The sequence below is a fragment of the Panthera leo genome, chromosome E1 (genome assembly GCF_018350215.1).
Source record: "Panthera leo isolate Ple1 chromosome E1, P.leo_Ple1_pat1.1, whole genome shotgun sequence".
In the NCBI taxonomy this organism is placed as follows: domain Eukaryota; kingdom Metazoa; phylum Chordata; class Mammalia; order Carnivora; family Felidae; genus Panthera; species Panthera leo.
Window position 1 is genome coordinate 25,307,440 of NC_056692.1, and position 14,736 is coordinate 25,322,175.

General features: G+C 39.0%; 1 protein-coding gene across 12 annotated transcripts in view; it reads left to right on the top strand.

Annotated features, from left to right (window-relative positions):
* The first annotated feature begins 3,647 nt into the window (after nt 1-3,647).
* The window catches only part of BCAS3 (BCAS3 microtubule associated cell migration factor), a 608,014-nt gene continuing 596,925 nt past the window's right edge, over nt 3,648-14,736 (top strand). For 8 of the 12 annotated variants that reach the window (XM_042915734.1, XM_042915729.1, XM_042915735.1 and 5 more), the window contains exons 1-3: nt 4,016-4,101; nt 5,446-5,533; nt 8,525-8,579. In XM_042915734.1, the coding sequence (XP_042771668.1) occupies nt 5,463-5,533; nt 8,525-8,579 (126 nt within the window). In that variant the 5' untranslated portion in view covers nt 4,016-4,101; nt 5,446-5,462. The other 4 variants (XM_042915733.1, XM_042915732.1, XM_042915730.1 and 1 more) reach the window with 4 other exon arrangements.

Sequence of the window (14,736 nt, forward strand, 5' to 3'; positions counted from 1 at the left end):
CCTCTTTGGTTTTTTTTCCTTTCACTTGACTAAAAACTAAAATATTAATGTTTATCATAGTTCTGTGTGAAATCAGATTATTTTGCCACTGCTTAAATCATGTGATTGTTGTCCAAGTGGTTTTGGTGGCCAGGGTAAATGAGGCATTGGCTTGTTTGAGGCTAAAAAGGACTCCTAACGCTACCGAAACAAAAACTCATGATAAAGTATAAACTGCCCTTGAAATTGGTTTTCTTCTTTTTTAATTTTTTACTGTTTTTTAATTTATTTTTGAGAGAGACAAAGACAGAGTGCAAGCAGGAGAGGGGCAGAGAGAGAGGGAGACACAGAATCTGAAGCAGGATCCAGGCTCTGAGCTGTCGGCAAAGAGCCCGATGCAGGGCTTGAACCCATGAACTGTGAGATCATGACCTGAGCCAAAGTTGGACACTTAACCAACTGAGCCACCTAGGTGCCCCAAAATTGGTTTTCATATGGATCATTCCCTGATGATTTTCTGGAGATTTTTTGTTTTGACTTGCAGGGCCATTAGGAAAGGCAATTTTAATCATTAGTGATTTATTATAATGGATCATTTAGGAACTGGAAGAACACAGAATTCTGGCTCGAAGTCACTCTTTTACACTGAAAATCAGTTTCCTAGTTAGTATTGCTCAGCTACAAGAACAGATTGTTGAAAAGTTTCCTCATATACCAATGCTTTAAAATGACTCAAAAGCTGGCAATATGTACTGAGTAGCCTTAAGTTACTTCCATTTAAAAAATGATCTCCACAAATTTGCTTTCTCTCTATTTGAAGTCTCATGAGAGAATCTTATACCATCTCTGTGGAGAAAAAAAATGGAGTAATTAGAAATAGTGGTTAATTAGAAGTAGTTAATTTGGAGAAATTTCTAACTGGTTCTAAGAATCTGTCTATATCTATCTATCTATCTATCTATCTATCTATCTATTTAAAGTTACTTATTCATTTTGAGAGAGAGAGAGCACAAGCAGGTGAGAGGCAGACAGAGGGAGAGACAGAATCCCAAGCAGAATCCCAATACCTGACTGAGCCACCCAGGTGCCCCTGGTTCTAAGAATTTAAAATTTCCTTACTATTCATAAAAATCCTATGAACCTCAGAACAGTCTTTTTACAATTTATAAAGGATGAAACCAAAGCACAGAAATGCGCCCTTCCTAAAAATGTGTAACTTCACCAGTGTTCATCCTATTCATAATGTCATCACTTAGTTGTTAAAGCCCAAAACACAGGCATCATCCTTGATTCTCTTTTTCCCTTCTATCCCACAACTAACCCAACACTGCTTCACTTCTAGGCCCAGTTCTAGACTGCATCTCCCACCTGGTCTACTGAAATAGCTTCACTACTTGACCCACTGCTTCCGCTCATACTCCCTCCCTGACAAGAGTTTATTCTTTGTATAGTGGATAGAATACTCTTTGAGAAATGTAAACATGATCATGATACTTTCTAGGTGAAAGTCCTCCAAAAGATTCCCACCTAGAACAAAATTGAAACTATTATTCTATACAAGACCATACTCCATCTGCCACTACTTACCTAGTTTGCTATCACTTTCTACTTATCTCACTTTGCTTAAATCATACTCTTTTCTCACTCTTCATCAAAATTCATTCCCTTCTTAGACCTTTGTACTTGTTCCTTTTGTCTGGACTGCTTTTTTCCCACAGTAGCTTTCTCACATACTTCATTAAAGTCTTTGTTAAAATACAGAGAAAGACAGATACCATATGTTTTCACTCTTATGTGGATCCTGAGAGAGTTAACAGAAACCCATGGGGGAGGGGAAGAAAAAAAAAAAAAAGGAGGTTAGAGTGGGAGAGAGCCAAAGCATAAGAGACTCTTAAAAACTGAGAACAAACTGAGGGTTGATGGGGGTGGGAGGGTGGGGAGGGTGGGTGATGGGTATTGAGGAGGGCACCTTTTGGGATGAGCACTGGGTGTTGTATGGAAACCAATTTGACAATAAATTTCATATATTGAAAAAATAAAAATAAAATGTTATCTCCTGAGAGGGCTTCCCTGATGACGCTACGTATATCCAGCCATCTATTTATCTGGATTATTATATTTTTTTCATAGCATTTTACACTACTTGAATTTCTCTGTTTATTTCTGTATTCCCATCAGAATGTAAATTCTCTGGCTGAGGAAAGCACATTGATTGATTTGTTTATCACTGTACCTGTGGAGCTTAGAACATGTCTGACATTTAATAGCTCTTACAATATTTGTTGAATGAATGAATGAATGAATGAGTGAGCTTGTGTACAACGGTATTCTTTATGTTTTTTTGTTTCTTTGTTTTTTTCCATAGCTTTGTAGAGGAATAGTCAAAGAGCTATGGAGTTTAACAATGCATATGAAACAGCTATTTTAACTGAATAGCTTTATACAAATGCTGGTTGTCCCATTTGTGATTATTACCTATTGGTTTTCTCTGGATTTCCTCTTTATTCCTGCTCTGGGTCTAGACGGCATGAAAATAGTAATTATTTAATTCAAGTAAGTCTGAATTTTGAAATACCTGTTGTGGTTGGGGCTGTTAGGTGTTAAGAGGGATTGAAAAATATGAAAACTTTAGTCTTCTAATACCTAGGAAGAATTTAACATTCTAGTTGGGGAAAATGAGATATGCACAAGAGAAACTCCAAACATTTCAAATACAGCAAAGAAGTAAGCTAATGATAGCAATAAGAGCAAAAGGAATTTAGAACTGTGGAAAGATTCTTCCGTTAGTGGGCTTAATGTAGGAAGCAAATCTTAAAAGGCCATGGTGCTCAGAATTTGTGTGTGTAGTGGAAGAAGATAAATGTTCAGAATCTTGTATTAGCCAATGTTCAAACATTAGCTCGATAAATAGCACTTTGGGTGTGCTATTTATTGGCATTGATAGAGCGTCAAGAGCATATAGGTGGTTTCTTGGCTACATCTACATCTATATCTATATTGGTATATCTATCATCTATCTCTCCAGCACCTGATTAACTGCATATTTCCGTTGAGGTAGTTTCTTTACTAAACTTTTCCATCCTCCATTGTGCTTAAAACCTTTTTAAAATTTTTATTGCTGTTTCAGCCAATTTTCTACAAACCTCATGTCTATTAATAAGCTATATCCTCATGGGATTGCCGTATTACATTTGATAATACTGATGAAATGCTTAAGACTGTATTGAGCGTTCGTTAAAAAAATCAATAAATGTAAATGTAAAGGAAATGTAACTGACGCAATGACACTGGCGAAATCGCGATCTCTTCCATAGGGGAAATGGAAACAGGTAAGGAAGGAGTCAGGTGAGCTCCACAAACCTTGCTCAAATTGACACGATCACCGGCCGCGCCCCTCATTTAGCTCAATACCTCCTTGGCTCTAGGTTTGCCCACCCGCGCAAGCCAGCCGAGGCTCCCGGAAGGTAAACACATCGAGAAGGGCGGGGCAGAAGGCGGGTTAGGGATGGGTGAGTGGCCAGCAGAAAGTGATTGGCAGCTGCCATGTCCACGTGCTTTGTGCTTCGAACTAGCTGTCGCGAGAATTCGATGTAAACAGACCAGTCCCGGGTCCTCCGACTCCCAGCCCGAGACGCTCAGCTGAGGTGCAGAGGAGTCTGAGACATAATTCCTTTTGACAAAGCCACGAAGGTGTGCTGTCTGCAAAGGAAAATAGACATGTTCGTAACTCTCCCTACCTGCCTGCGTTCGCAACCGAACCTGACACGTCGGCTTCACCCAAACTTACATACTGTTTTGTTTTCCCTGGAGCCCCAGCGGATTGGATAAATTCAGGAGGCGGGTCCGCCTCTTTTCTACTTGCTGGTTGGCGAAGCTGACCTCCAAGGGCGGTGCCCGGCCGTAGCCAGTTTCCTTCTGGGATTGGCTAGAAAAGTAGTTCCGCTGAGGCGTGGTAGGAAGTGGTAGCCGTCAATCACGAGGGGAGACTCCAAACAGTGAGCCTTGAGCTGGAGAACAGCGTTTACCGGCGGGGCGGCCGGTGAGAGGGCTGGTGGGGCTGTGGCTTTGGGGAGGCTTGGCGAGAACGAGGTGCAAGCAGCGTGAGGGGAGAGGGCTTGACTGGTATGGATTCGACGAGAGAGAGCTATCGAGATTGGAGGGGGAGGGGAAGAAGGGCAAGGGGCCAGAGGGCGGCCGGGGGCAGCGGTGGCTCCGCGTTGGAGGTTAAGTGGGTATCGCTGTTCGAGTCTTTCAGGAGAGTGGGGCCTGAGGGTCGTCCTCAGGAGACAGGGCCCTTATAGGACATTTCTTGGAAGGCTCTGTTTCGGGAAATGAAGGGTGGAATGGAAATGAGAGTGCTGAGGGGTTGGTGGTGAAGATACCTACCGAGGAAGGGGTACCTGGACTAGGTGGGTCAGAGGGTGTTTTTGTTGTAGCAGGTGAGACTCCTCAGTTTGGGAATTTTCAAATACGGTGAGAGAATGCTTCTTACTTAGAAGTGATGGTTTTAAGGGCTTTCAAGATTAGTTCCAGGTTGTGGACTTTCCTGAGCCCTGTAAGAGATCATTGATATTGCTGTCAATCCTCTTTTAGCCTTAACCAAGTACACTGTATGTTCTTAAAATCTACACAGTGATTCAGATGCTTATTGAACATTCAAGGATCAAGATTCAGTGATGTGACAGGAAAGGACAAGGGGCTTCTAATGTCATATAAGTTTTTATTACTTATTAAGGCTCTGGTGTTTAGGTTATAATAGTAAGGGGATTGACAAATCTGATTTAAAAACTCTTGTCAAATTATGATCATGCAATCCTTTTTTTATAGCTGTTACTGACATAACGTTGTATTAGTTTCAGGTGTACAACATAATTTGATTTGATATTTGTACATATCTTGAAATGATCACCACAATGTCTAGTTAACATCCATCACCAAACATAGTTACAATGTACAGTCTTGCTCATAGTTTCCCAACAGTTTTAGTTGGAAGATATTACCTCACTGTTCCATTAAGTCTCCAAATAGTGTGTTATGTGTATTTTCACTATCTCAATTTAAGATTTTAGTACATTTTAAAATTTTGGCACACAGAGATAGCACATTTTTAAAAAATATTAAGTGGTCTTGTGCTAGACTCTCTATCTAGCACATCTTACCTTTCTAGTTTGTGTTAACAGTGGATGAGAGGGGCCAGAACGAGTCTTAACTAGTTTTGGGGTTCTGAGGCTTAGTCCAAAAAAAAAAAAACAAAACAAAACAAAACCTCTCACGATAATTAGAAAACTTCTTTATCTACTTCCTGTCCTAATCTTCCCCCTTTCTGGTATAATTGGAATTTCTGGGAAGGTTTCCTATATTTTAGGCATTTTTGATAAGGGATCTCTAGTGAGCAACCATAAACCTTTCCTTCTACCGCCAACAATAATGATCAGTTTTTTTCTATCTCTTCCGTTCTGCAAACAGGTTTAGTGAATGAAGCTATGGCTACAGATTCTCCCAGAAGACCCAGTCGTTGTACTGGTGGAGTTGTGGTTCGCCCCCAGGCTGTCACGTAAGCAAATTTCAGTATAAGCCTAAAAACTAAAGAAAATTTGCTCAGAATAGTAACTAACATTCAGGTTTCCTTTATGAACGTTGATTACTTTTTAAATTTAATTAAGGCTTTATAGGATGATAAATATCGCCAAGGCCAAATAAAAGGAATAATGGGAGGGTCTAGTCGATGTAGTCACGTTTACAGAGTATGTCAAAAGCACTGTGCTAAATTCTAAGGAATAATCGTTTTTCCAACTCCAGGTTCAAAAATTGGTGGATCATTAATTCAGTGGATCAGGACCATTATTTAAAAAATGAAATAGCATATAATAGAAAATATAATTGGGAGTATTCTTTTGTGACACACACATGGATATTTTCATATGTATATATATGTTCACCAGATCCTGATGTAAAATGTATCTCTTACTCTAAGTCTCAGTCAGAAAGTTTCAGAGTCAGTGTCATAAAGAGTACATTCTATATTTTAAGCATTCTTTGACAAAGCCTATTTATACTTTCTGGGAGCATATGATCTTTTTTTTTTTTTTAATGTTTATTCACTTTTAGAGAGAGAGGGGGCACGCATGTTTGCGCACGTGAGCAAGGGGAAAGGCAGAAAAAGAAGAGAGAGAGAATGCCAAGTGGGCTCTGTGCTTGCTTGATCTCATGATCTCTGAGATCATGACCTGAGCCAAAATCAAGAGTTGGCATTTAACTGACTGAGCCACCCAGGCACTCCTAGGAGCATATGATCTAATGTGGTTTTAAGATATGTTACTTGAGGGGCACCTGGGCTCAGTCTGTTAAGCATCCAACTTCGGCTCAGGCCATGATCAGGTTTAAGCCCCGCATTGGGCTCTGTGCTGACAGTTCTGAGCCTGGAGCCTGCTTCAGATTCTCTGTGTCTGTCTCTCTGTCTCTCTCTCTCTCTTTCTCTGCCTCTCCCCTGCTTGCGCTCTGTGTTTTTCTCTTTCTCTCTCAAAAATAAATAAACATTAAAAAAAGATATGTATACTTGAAATCACCATAATTAACAAAAAAGATGCCAGCATAACAGCATGAGAATTGAAAGGAGTATTCTAGTGGGATTATTTAATGGGAATATTTTAGTATTTTAGATCCTAAAGGGTTTTATTAAGAAGCTAACATAATGTACTTTAAAGGCTGAACGGAGTTTAGACAATTAGAATCAAAGGTACATTTTAGGCAAAGGGACTAGAGTGAACAGATATGGGTAAGGCAAGCTATTTTCGTAAATGGAATATAGGGAGGTTGACCTATATAAAATAGGTTAGGGTGGACAATTAAGATCCTTCAGTATTTGGGTGAGGTGAAACTTGTTTTCTACCTTTTAAAATGTTTATAAGGGAATGTTAATATTTTGTATTATACCCTTGGGCAGTTTAGCATGTTACATAAAGATTGCCTTTTCAGACTAAGAAAAGTATATGTATTTTACTATAATACTTCCTTTTTTTCCTTCCTGTATTTCCTGGGGCCATATTTCTTTGCTAACTATGGGCCATGGAACAAGTTAAGCATGTTATTAGCTATGAGTTAGGTACTATTTCAGTCTTCATTTTTCCCCCCTCCCTCTCAGCCTTTGTTTTATAGGTGAGAATACCAAAGCAGGGAGAAATTAAGTAAATTGCCCTTGGGAACAGCCAAGAAGGGGAACCTGGATCAAACCCAGGCAGTTTGTCTCCAGAGCCTGTGCACTTAGGCAGTATTGTATGTTGCGTTACCATATTGGTATTCAACATATATTGCTTTTTTTTGTTAATTAAATACGTAATTTTAGTGTTTTTTTAAAAGTTTTTTATTTATTTGTATTCTTTTAACAAATAATGCTCAAACATCTACTCTATGCCTAAAGTACAGGATTATAGATTCTGGAGGTAGAAGGGAAAATGAGAGTTGGATTCCTTTCTGTTATAGAGTTTATATTCTAGTGGGAGGAACACTAAGTTACTATAGGCTTGAACACTACACAGTGTGCTATGATAGAGAATGATAGTAGGGAGTAGGACTTAGGCTGTCAGGAAGGGCCTCTCTGAGGAGGTGACACATAAGCTGGAGATATGAAAGGGATGGAAGAGTATGGGAAAGATTCCTGACAGGAACAAAGCTGGTGTAAAGGTTTTGATTCAAGGAGCTTGGTCTATTTTAGGAATTGAAGTTGCAGGAGACTGAAGCAGAGTAAGTTAGGAGGGTGGCAGGAAAATAAGGTTGGAGAGGTAGGCCTAATCAAATTGTTTTTCTTTTTTTTCTTTTTAGGTCTAATCAGTTTTGGTAACTATCTAAGGCATACCGCTTTTTTTTATAGGATTTAGGATAACTCCTATGATTTTCTTTAAATGTAATTTTTCACATGAAATGAAATGATTTGATATTTTGAAGAATTTTTTCCCACTTGCTGATATCCATATACTTCCTATTTAAAATATCTCAGTGACCCTAACAGTATCATTTTTCTTCACTTCTATGCATTGTAATATTTTCTCATGTCTTGTCTATTGCAAAAGTTCTGTGAGGACGTCTTAGTATCTCCTAATTTTGCACCTGCAGCAAAATACAGATTCATTTTGCTGTATACAGGTAAGAGACTAGGTATGTAACCAATTTAAAGAAAAGGTCATGAAATACTGAGTCATCAGCAACAGTTTTTCTTGCTCTGGTAAATTCTTTTGCTTTGACTCAAGAGGAAGGTCCTGCCATAGCCTTGTGTCATCACTCTCAAATACAAGTTAGAATATCTGTGTCAAATTAAGAGAACATGACTTTTAAGAAGAGACAATGTTTAAAAATATTAAAATTTCATTTGCATTTCACTTAATAACATATTCAAAGAAACTAGAAAGCAGGGTTGCAGAACTATCAGTTGATGAGAGTTGGTTTTTTTTCTTTTTTCTTTTTTAAATATTTTAAGTGACTTTAGAAAGAACTTTTTCATGTTTTGTTTTAAGCTGTCAGGATAAATTTTATCCATTTCACCCCTTTCCAGGGAGCAGTCCTACATGGAAAGTGTTGTGACTTTTCTACAGGATGTTGTACCACAGGTAAGTGTCTGTGTAGTTTCAGAAATAGTAGGCCCCAGTAGTAGAACCATTGGCCAGGAAAGTTCTGAAATGTTCTCTTTCCTAAACTTGACACAGGTATCATCAACTTCACAAAGACTTTTGATGTTTTAGCATCCTGAGCATTGGTAGGGTAGAACCATACTTGTTAGTATTACTTGTGCCTTAGTTTTGTGCTGACAGTGGCACAATTATCATTCCTCAGGACTTGCTCTCATAAACAGAATCAAGGTGAGACATTAGTTGAGAGATGGGACTTGGGACTCTCTAGTTGGGTTCTATTTCCAGAATCTTCCTCTTGTCCTCGTTAAATGTTGCCTGTCTGAAGTGATTAATGCAAAGTATATATTTTGCATTTTATTAACTAGATATTATATTAACTAAATACTATACTGAACACAAATCTGTATCTTTTTCGTATTGAGCAGTATTTATATGCCAAGTAGAGTATACCTTGTTACTCTAACTTATACAGAGTTCCATCTATATAAATGTAACAATAAAGAATAAGAGCAGCCCTTCTGGGATCATATCTAGTGCAGTGTTCTCCAGACTTAACATAAATGTCACTTGGCTCATGTGTTAAAAATAATAGTTTCCAGGCCCCTTTCCCAGAGAGTTTGACTCAGTGGAATTGAGGTGGCATCCAGTTTGAGCCTCTGGTGATTCTTGTGAAACAGTAGCTGTGGGAAGCACTGTTCCGTGGAACTACTGAAGGGAAAGTTATTTTCTCCTTGTGGTGATGTCAGTATTTCCCGACTGCAAGGGATCTGTAACTGCACTGTTCAGAAAAGGACATTCATAGATCCAGTGTCTCAGCTTTATGACCACATCCTAGAAAAGTCTAAAATCCAGATCTCAGTTATACTAAATAAATTGTATTTATCAAATAAATTAAAGTATCGGGGTATTGGTATTCCTTTATTATGTTCAGACAACTCTAATGGAAATAGGTCACAATGACAAGGTTCATAGGAGCATGTAAAGAATAACAAATGCTTGCAGTGCCTGGGTGGCTCAGTCAGTTGAGTGTCTGACCTTGGCTCAGGTCATGATCTCACAGTTTGTGAGTTCGAGCCCCACATCGGGCTGCTGCTATCAGCACAGAGCCCACTTCAGATCCTCTGTCCCTCTCTTTCGGCTCTTCCCCCACTTGTGCGTGCGCTCGCTCTCTCTCTCTCTCTCTCTCTCTCTCAAAAATAAATAAAACATTAAAAAAACTTTTAAAAAAGGAATAATAAATGCTTTCCTTTTTTGAGGAACTTGGTTACTAAGGGAAGTAAAATTGCTAAAACAAGCATATCAGTAAGTGTTCTACATGATAGTACAGACTGAATGTGTAATTGCTAAGAGAATGCATAGCAGAGAAAGAGTGAGAGTCAAGTTCCAAAGGATATCAGAAGTAGCATTAGTTAAAATGAATGGAATGCTTGGGTATTTGATGTTGGAGGAGGCTGGCTACCTGGGTATGGTAGGCAAAGGAATTGCTGTGGCTGTAGAGTATCTTAGACTATGTACAGAAGACTAGTTCTAGAGAGCAACCTGGTACTGAAATCCAACCTGGGCTCTACAAACTGCTCTTTCTCTTAAGCCCTGAGCCCTGGCATGAAACTAGTTCCAAGGAAGGGGCGTTTAAAATTTTTTGTAATTAGCCTGCCCCTAGAGTGCCTCTTTATCACATTTTTACAAAGGCATCTTTTGTGTTAGTGGAAACCCTGCATGGCAAGCAGTTCTTGCTGGCTGGAGGAGAAAGGCTGTGGTCAGAGGCTTTGAGGGAATAGAGAGTTTGGTAGAGAAACAAGAATACCAGATTGAGTAATAGATTGACAATAGGGGGTTCTTAAAACTGATAGGGTAAAAGTTCTGGAAGGTATAAGATTAATATAGTGTTTATGAGCATTACTACATTAGAAAGGAGATAATCTGTGCAATTGATTGTGAAGATTTGGATCAGAGTAGCAACTGTGGAGGTAAAGCTGTAGTCATGGATCTAAGAATTAGAATGTTCATTCAAGAAATATGTAAGTCATTATTCTGTTTACTCTGGAAAGAAAGCAAAAATTCAGGCAGCAGACATTTACTTGAGCACCCACTATGGGACAGGCACTGTGTTACACTGAGGGGATATTTGGTGCTTCTCCTTAAGGCTTCATGGTCTTGTGTAGCAGTAGTTGGCAAACTTTCCCCAAAAGGGCCGGATAAGCTTTGCAGGTCATACAATATCTGTTGCATCTACTCAGTACTGCTTTTTATGTAAAGGAAAGGGCATGGCCATATTCAAATAAAATTTTATTTATGAACACAGGTGGTGGGCCAGATTTGGTGTTTGGTGACCTCTGGTCTTTTTTTCCCCATATTTAATCCAGAATCCCCCAGTGGTACTGTGCAGTCAACCATTTGGAAAAATTATGTTTTTTGCTGATGTTATGTTCCAACTCCTGTTCTGGAAATTGTCAAATTCATGGAGCCTAGAAATTATTCTCTGGGTTTCCAAATAGCTACAAAAGGGGGAAAATGTGTTGTTAGACTGGTATCAGCTTCTTCAGCTGTTACAGATAGAATGAATTACCATTGTGTTCAGCAGATGTCATTGATGCCTTGTAGATGCCCTTAGCTGTGCTGTTTGATCTAATAATTGTACTTATGAAAATTTATTAAAAAATAATTCAGCAAGGAAAAAGTTAAAGCTCAGAATTTTTTTTTTTTTTAAATTTTTTTTTAACGTTTATTTTTGGGACAGAGACAGACAGAGCGTGAACAGGGGAGGGGCAGAGAGAGAGGGAGACACAGAATCTGAAACAGGCTCCAGGCTCTGAGCAGTCAGCACAGAGCCCGACGCGGGGCTCGAACTCACGGACCGTGAGATCATGACCTGAGCCGAAGTCGGACGCTTAACCGACCGAGCCACCCAGGCGCCCCAAAGCTCAGAATTTTTCATTTCAGTGTTTGTGTGTGAAAGTTCTACATTTTCAGTGTAAAAAAATTGTAGCCAGCCCAGGGGTGACTGGGTGGCTCAGTCTTACTTAAGCGTCTTACTTCGGCTCAGGTCATGATCTCATGGTCTGTGAATTTGAGCCCCGCAACGGGCTCTGTGCTGACAGCTCAGAGCCTGGAGCCTGCTTCGGATTCTGTGTCTGCCTCTCTCTCTGCCTCTCCCCAACTTGTTCTCTCTCTCAAAAATAAATAAAACTTAAAAAAACTTAAAAAAAATTATAGCCAGCCCAAATGTCAATAGCAGTCAAACAAATTATGGTACGTTATCCCTATAGAATAATTTGCGGTAATTAACAATTATACTTTTTGGCAAAAGGGAGGTTATTTCTGTATGATAAAAGAAACAAAACATATACATACAACAAAAAAATACAACATACCTACAATGGCTGTAACTATGTCTTTTAAAGTTCAACAATAACCTTATGCTTATGAATGGGTATATGTGGTAGAAACCTGGTAAGGAATAAAAGGGAAAATAACGAAATACTGTAAATAATGGGGTGGAAGTTTTGATTCTAAATAAGAGGGCTAGAGTAATTGCATCTTGGTTGAAGAAGGAGAGCTAATAATCAGTGCTCGGCAGGAGACTTTTGTGTGGTACATTGATATTGACCTCCATTAAGGTAGCAAGTGAAAGCTGGATGGGCACTGGGTGAGTATGTGCCTCACTAAGAATAAAATACCTACACATGGGCAAGAGATATCATAAGCTAAGAGGCAAAATGACATGATGTCACATGCCTTCTTTGTGCAGACCTGCAGGAAGGCACACAGGAAACAGCACTCAGATGCCTCAGCTTCACATTTTTTTCAAGAATGCTTAGTAAAGAACACCATGTCTGCTAAGGAGAGAGGAGAACTTGAAGACATAGCAAAAGTAGACAAGGCTTGTTTTGAAAGTCTTATTTTCCCCTGAAGGGGAAAGAAAAGTTCAAGAATCCCAGTACACTGAAAGACCTCATTCAACTTTGTTTTGTTCTGCATATCACTCAGAAATCAAAGGAGAACATCTTACAAATGTTGCAGAGGAATTGAGAGAATGTTGAATAATGCTGCAGGTGATAAATCTGCTAAGCTGAAGAAAATTCTGAAAAATGTTACTGCTTTACCAGATGAAAGGAGAGCTTGATGTGGGGAGAAAAAGTTGTCTTAAATGCACTGTGCTATTCCAGATTGGATCCTGGAACTGAGAAAGAACATTAGTGGAAAAACTGATGAAAACCAAATGAAGTGTGGGGCTTAATTAATAGTAATGCATCACTGTCAGTGTCCTAGTTTTGAGAAATGTTCCATGGTAAAGTCAGATTTGATTAGATAGTTAACATTAGGGGAAACTGGTTGAGGGATATATGAGAACTTTGTACTGTATTTAATAATCTAAAATTATTCCAAAATAAAAAGTTTATTTTTACAAAAGATTTTAAGCATGAAAAGAACAAAGAGGAAGGAGGTGAGGATGAGGCAGTTGAAGATAAAGTTGATGAATTAGTTAGATATAGTGCAGGTTTTCTCCTCTTCTTCAAAGGAATTAACTATACACATCTCACTTTTTTTTTTTTAAAGGCAATGAGATTTGTAAGGATTTGTAAGATAATTTCTTTTACGTAGTAAATTTATTAAAGTAATTTTGTCTTTTAGTAGTATTTTCAATGTAGATAATTTTTTTTGAGAGAGCGTGCGTGTGTATGTGTGTGTGTTTGCGTGTGCGTGTGTGCACTAGCAGGGGCAGAGAGAATCTCAAGCAGCCTCCATGCCCGGTGTGAGCCCAATGCCGGGCTCTATCTTGCCACTGAGATCATGATCTGAGCCAAAATCAAGAGTCAGATGCTTAATTGACTGAGCCACCCAGGCACCCAATGTAGATACTTTTCAGTTATCATACAAGGTACAAGGGCTGTAAACTGGCATGGAAATTTAAAGTGGGTCGAGTATAACATAAATTATATGCAGGTTGGTAGTTTTTATATGCTTTTGGTACAGTTTATATTAAATAATTATTTTGTGAACTGGGTACCACTTTATGATTGAAAATGTTGCAGGCCTTTTGTTGACATTCTAAATGCTTATAAATATATACAATTTTTAAACATTTTAAAATGGAAACATTTGCTTTATGCAGCAATGACTCCCTTTAAATACGGATGGATACCGTTGACACTTATGATTTCATGGCAGCTAAACTTATCTTTGTGAACTTTGCTGGCCTGCAGAAACCAGCTAATAGGTTGGGTCTAGAAGCCAGATAAGAGACTTAAAAAGTTTAATACTGTACTTTTTTATTCACCCCCAACTCTGGCTCTTGCCTTCTACCTGGAACTGGAGGCAAGCAGAAAGTAATATATTAGAAAATTCTAGGTAGAGTGTAGTTACATGATCATAAACACCTGAGACTAAATAGATACGTGTGGTAGTTTTGTTTTTTTCTTCTTTTTCTTTTAATTTTTTTTTTTTTAACATTTACTTATTTTTGAGAGACAGAGAGAGAGAGAGACAAAGTGCGAGTGGGGGAGGGGTAGAGAGAGAAGGTGACACAGAATCCGAAGCAGGCTCTGGGCTCTGAGCAAGCTGTCAGCACAGAGCCCAATATGGGGCTCAAACCCATGAACCATGAGATCATGACCTGAGCTAAAGTCAGATGCTCAACTGACTGAGCCACCCAGGTGCCCCAGTTTTGTTTGTTTCTTTTTTTTTTTTTTTTTTTAAACGTTTATTTATTTTTTGGGACAGAGAGAGACAGAGCATGAACGGGGGAGGGGCAGAGAGAGAGGGAGACACAGAATCGGAAACAAGCTCCAGGCTCTGAGCCATCAGCCCAGAGCCTGACGCGGGGCTCGAACTCACGGACCGCGAGATCGTGACCTGGCTGAAGTCGGACGCCCAACCGACTGCGCCACCCAGGCGCCCCCAGTTTTGTTTGTTTCTTAAGCCTTCTTATTTGTTGATCAATATAGGGGGTGATGTAGGTTTTTGAGTGCCTTTCAGTTATAGTGATGTTTCCTAATAGACTATGATCATTGTATTTTAGGTTTCTGCAATTCTTTAATAAGTTAAAACCCCCTTTTTTGGCCAAGGTTATCACAGTTCTATATAACTTTCTTTGGGAGTAAAGATATTACAAAATGTGCTAGTTCCTAAGATGTTG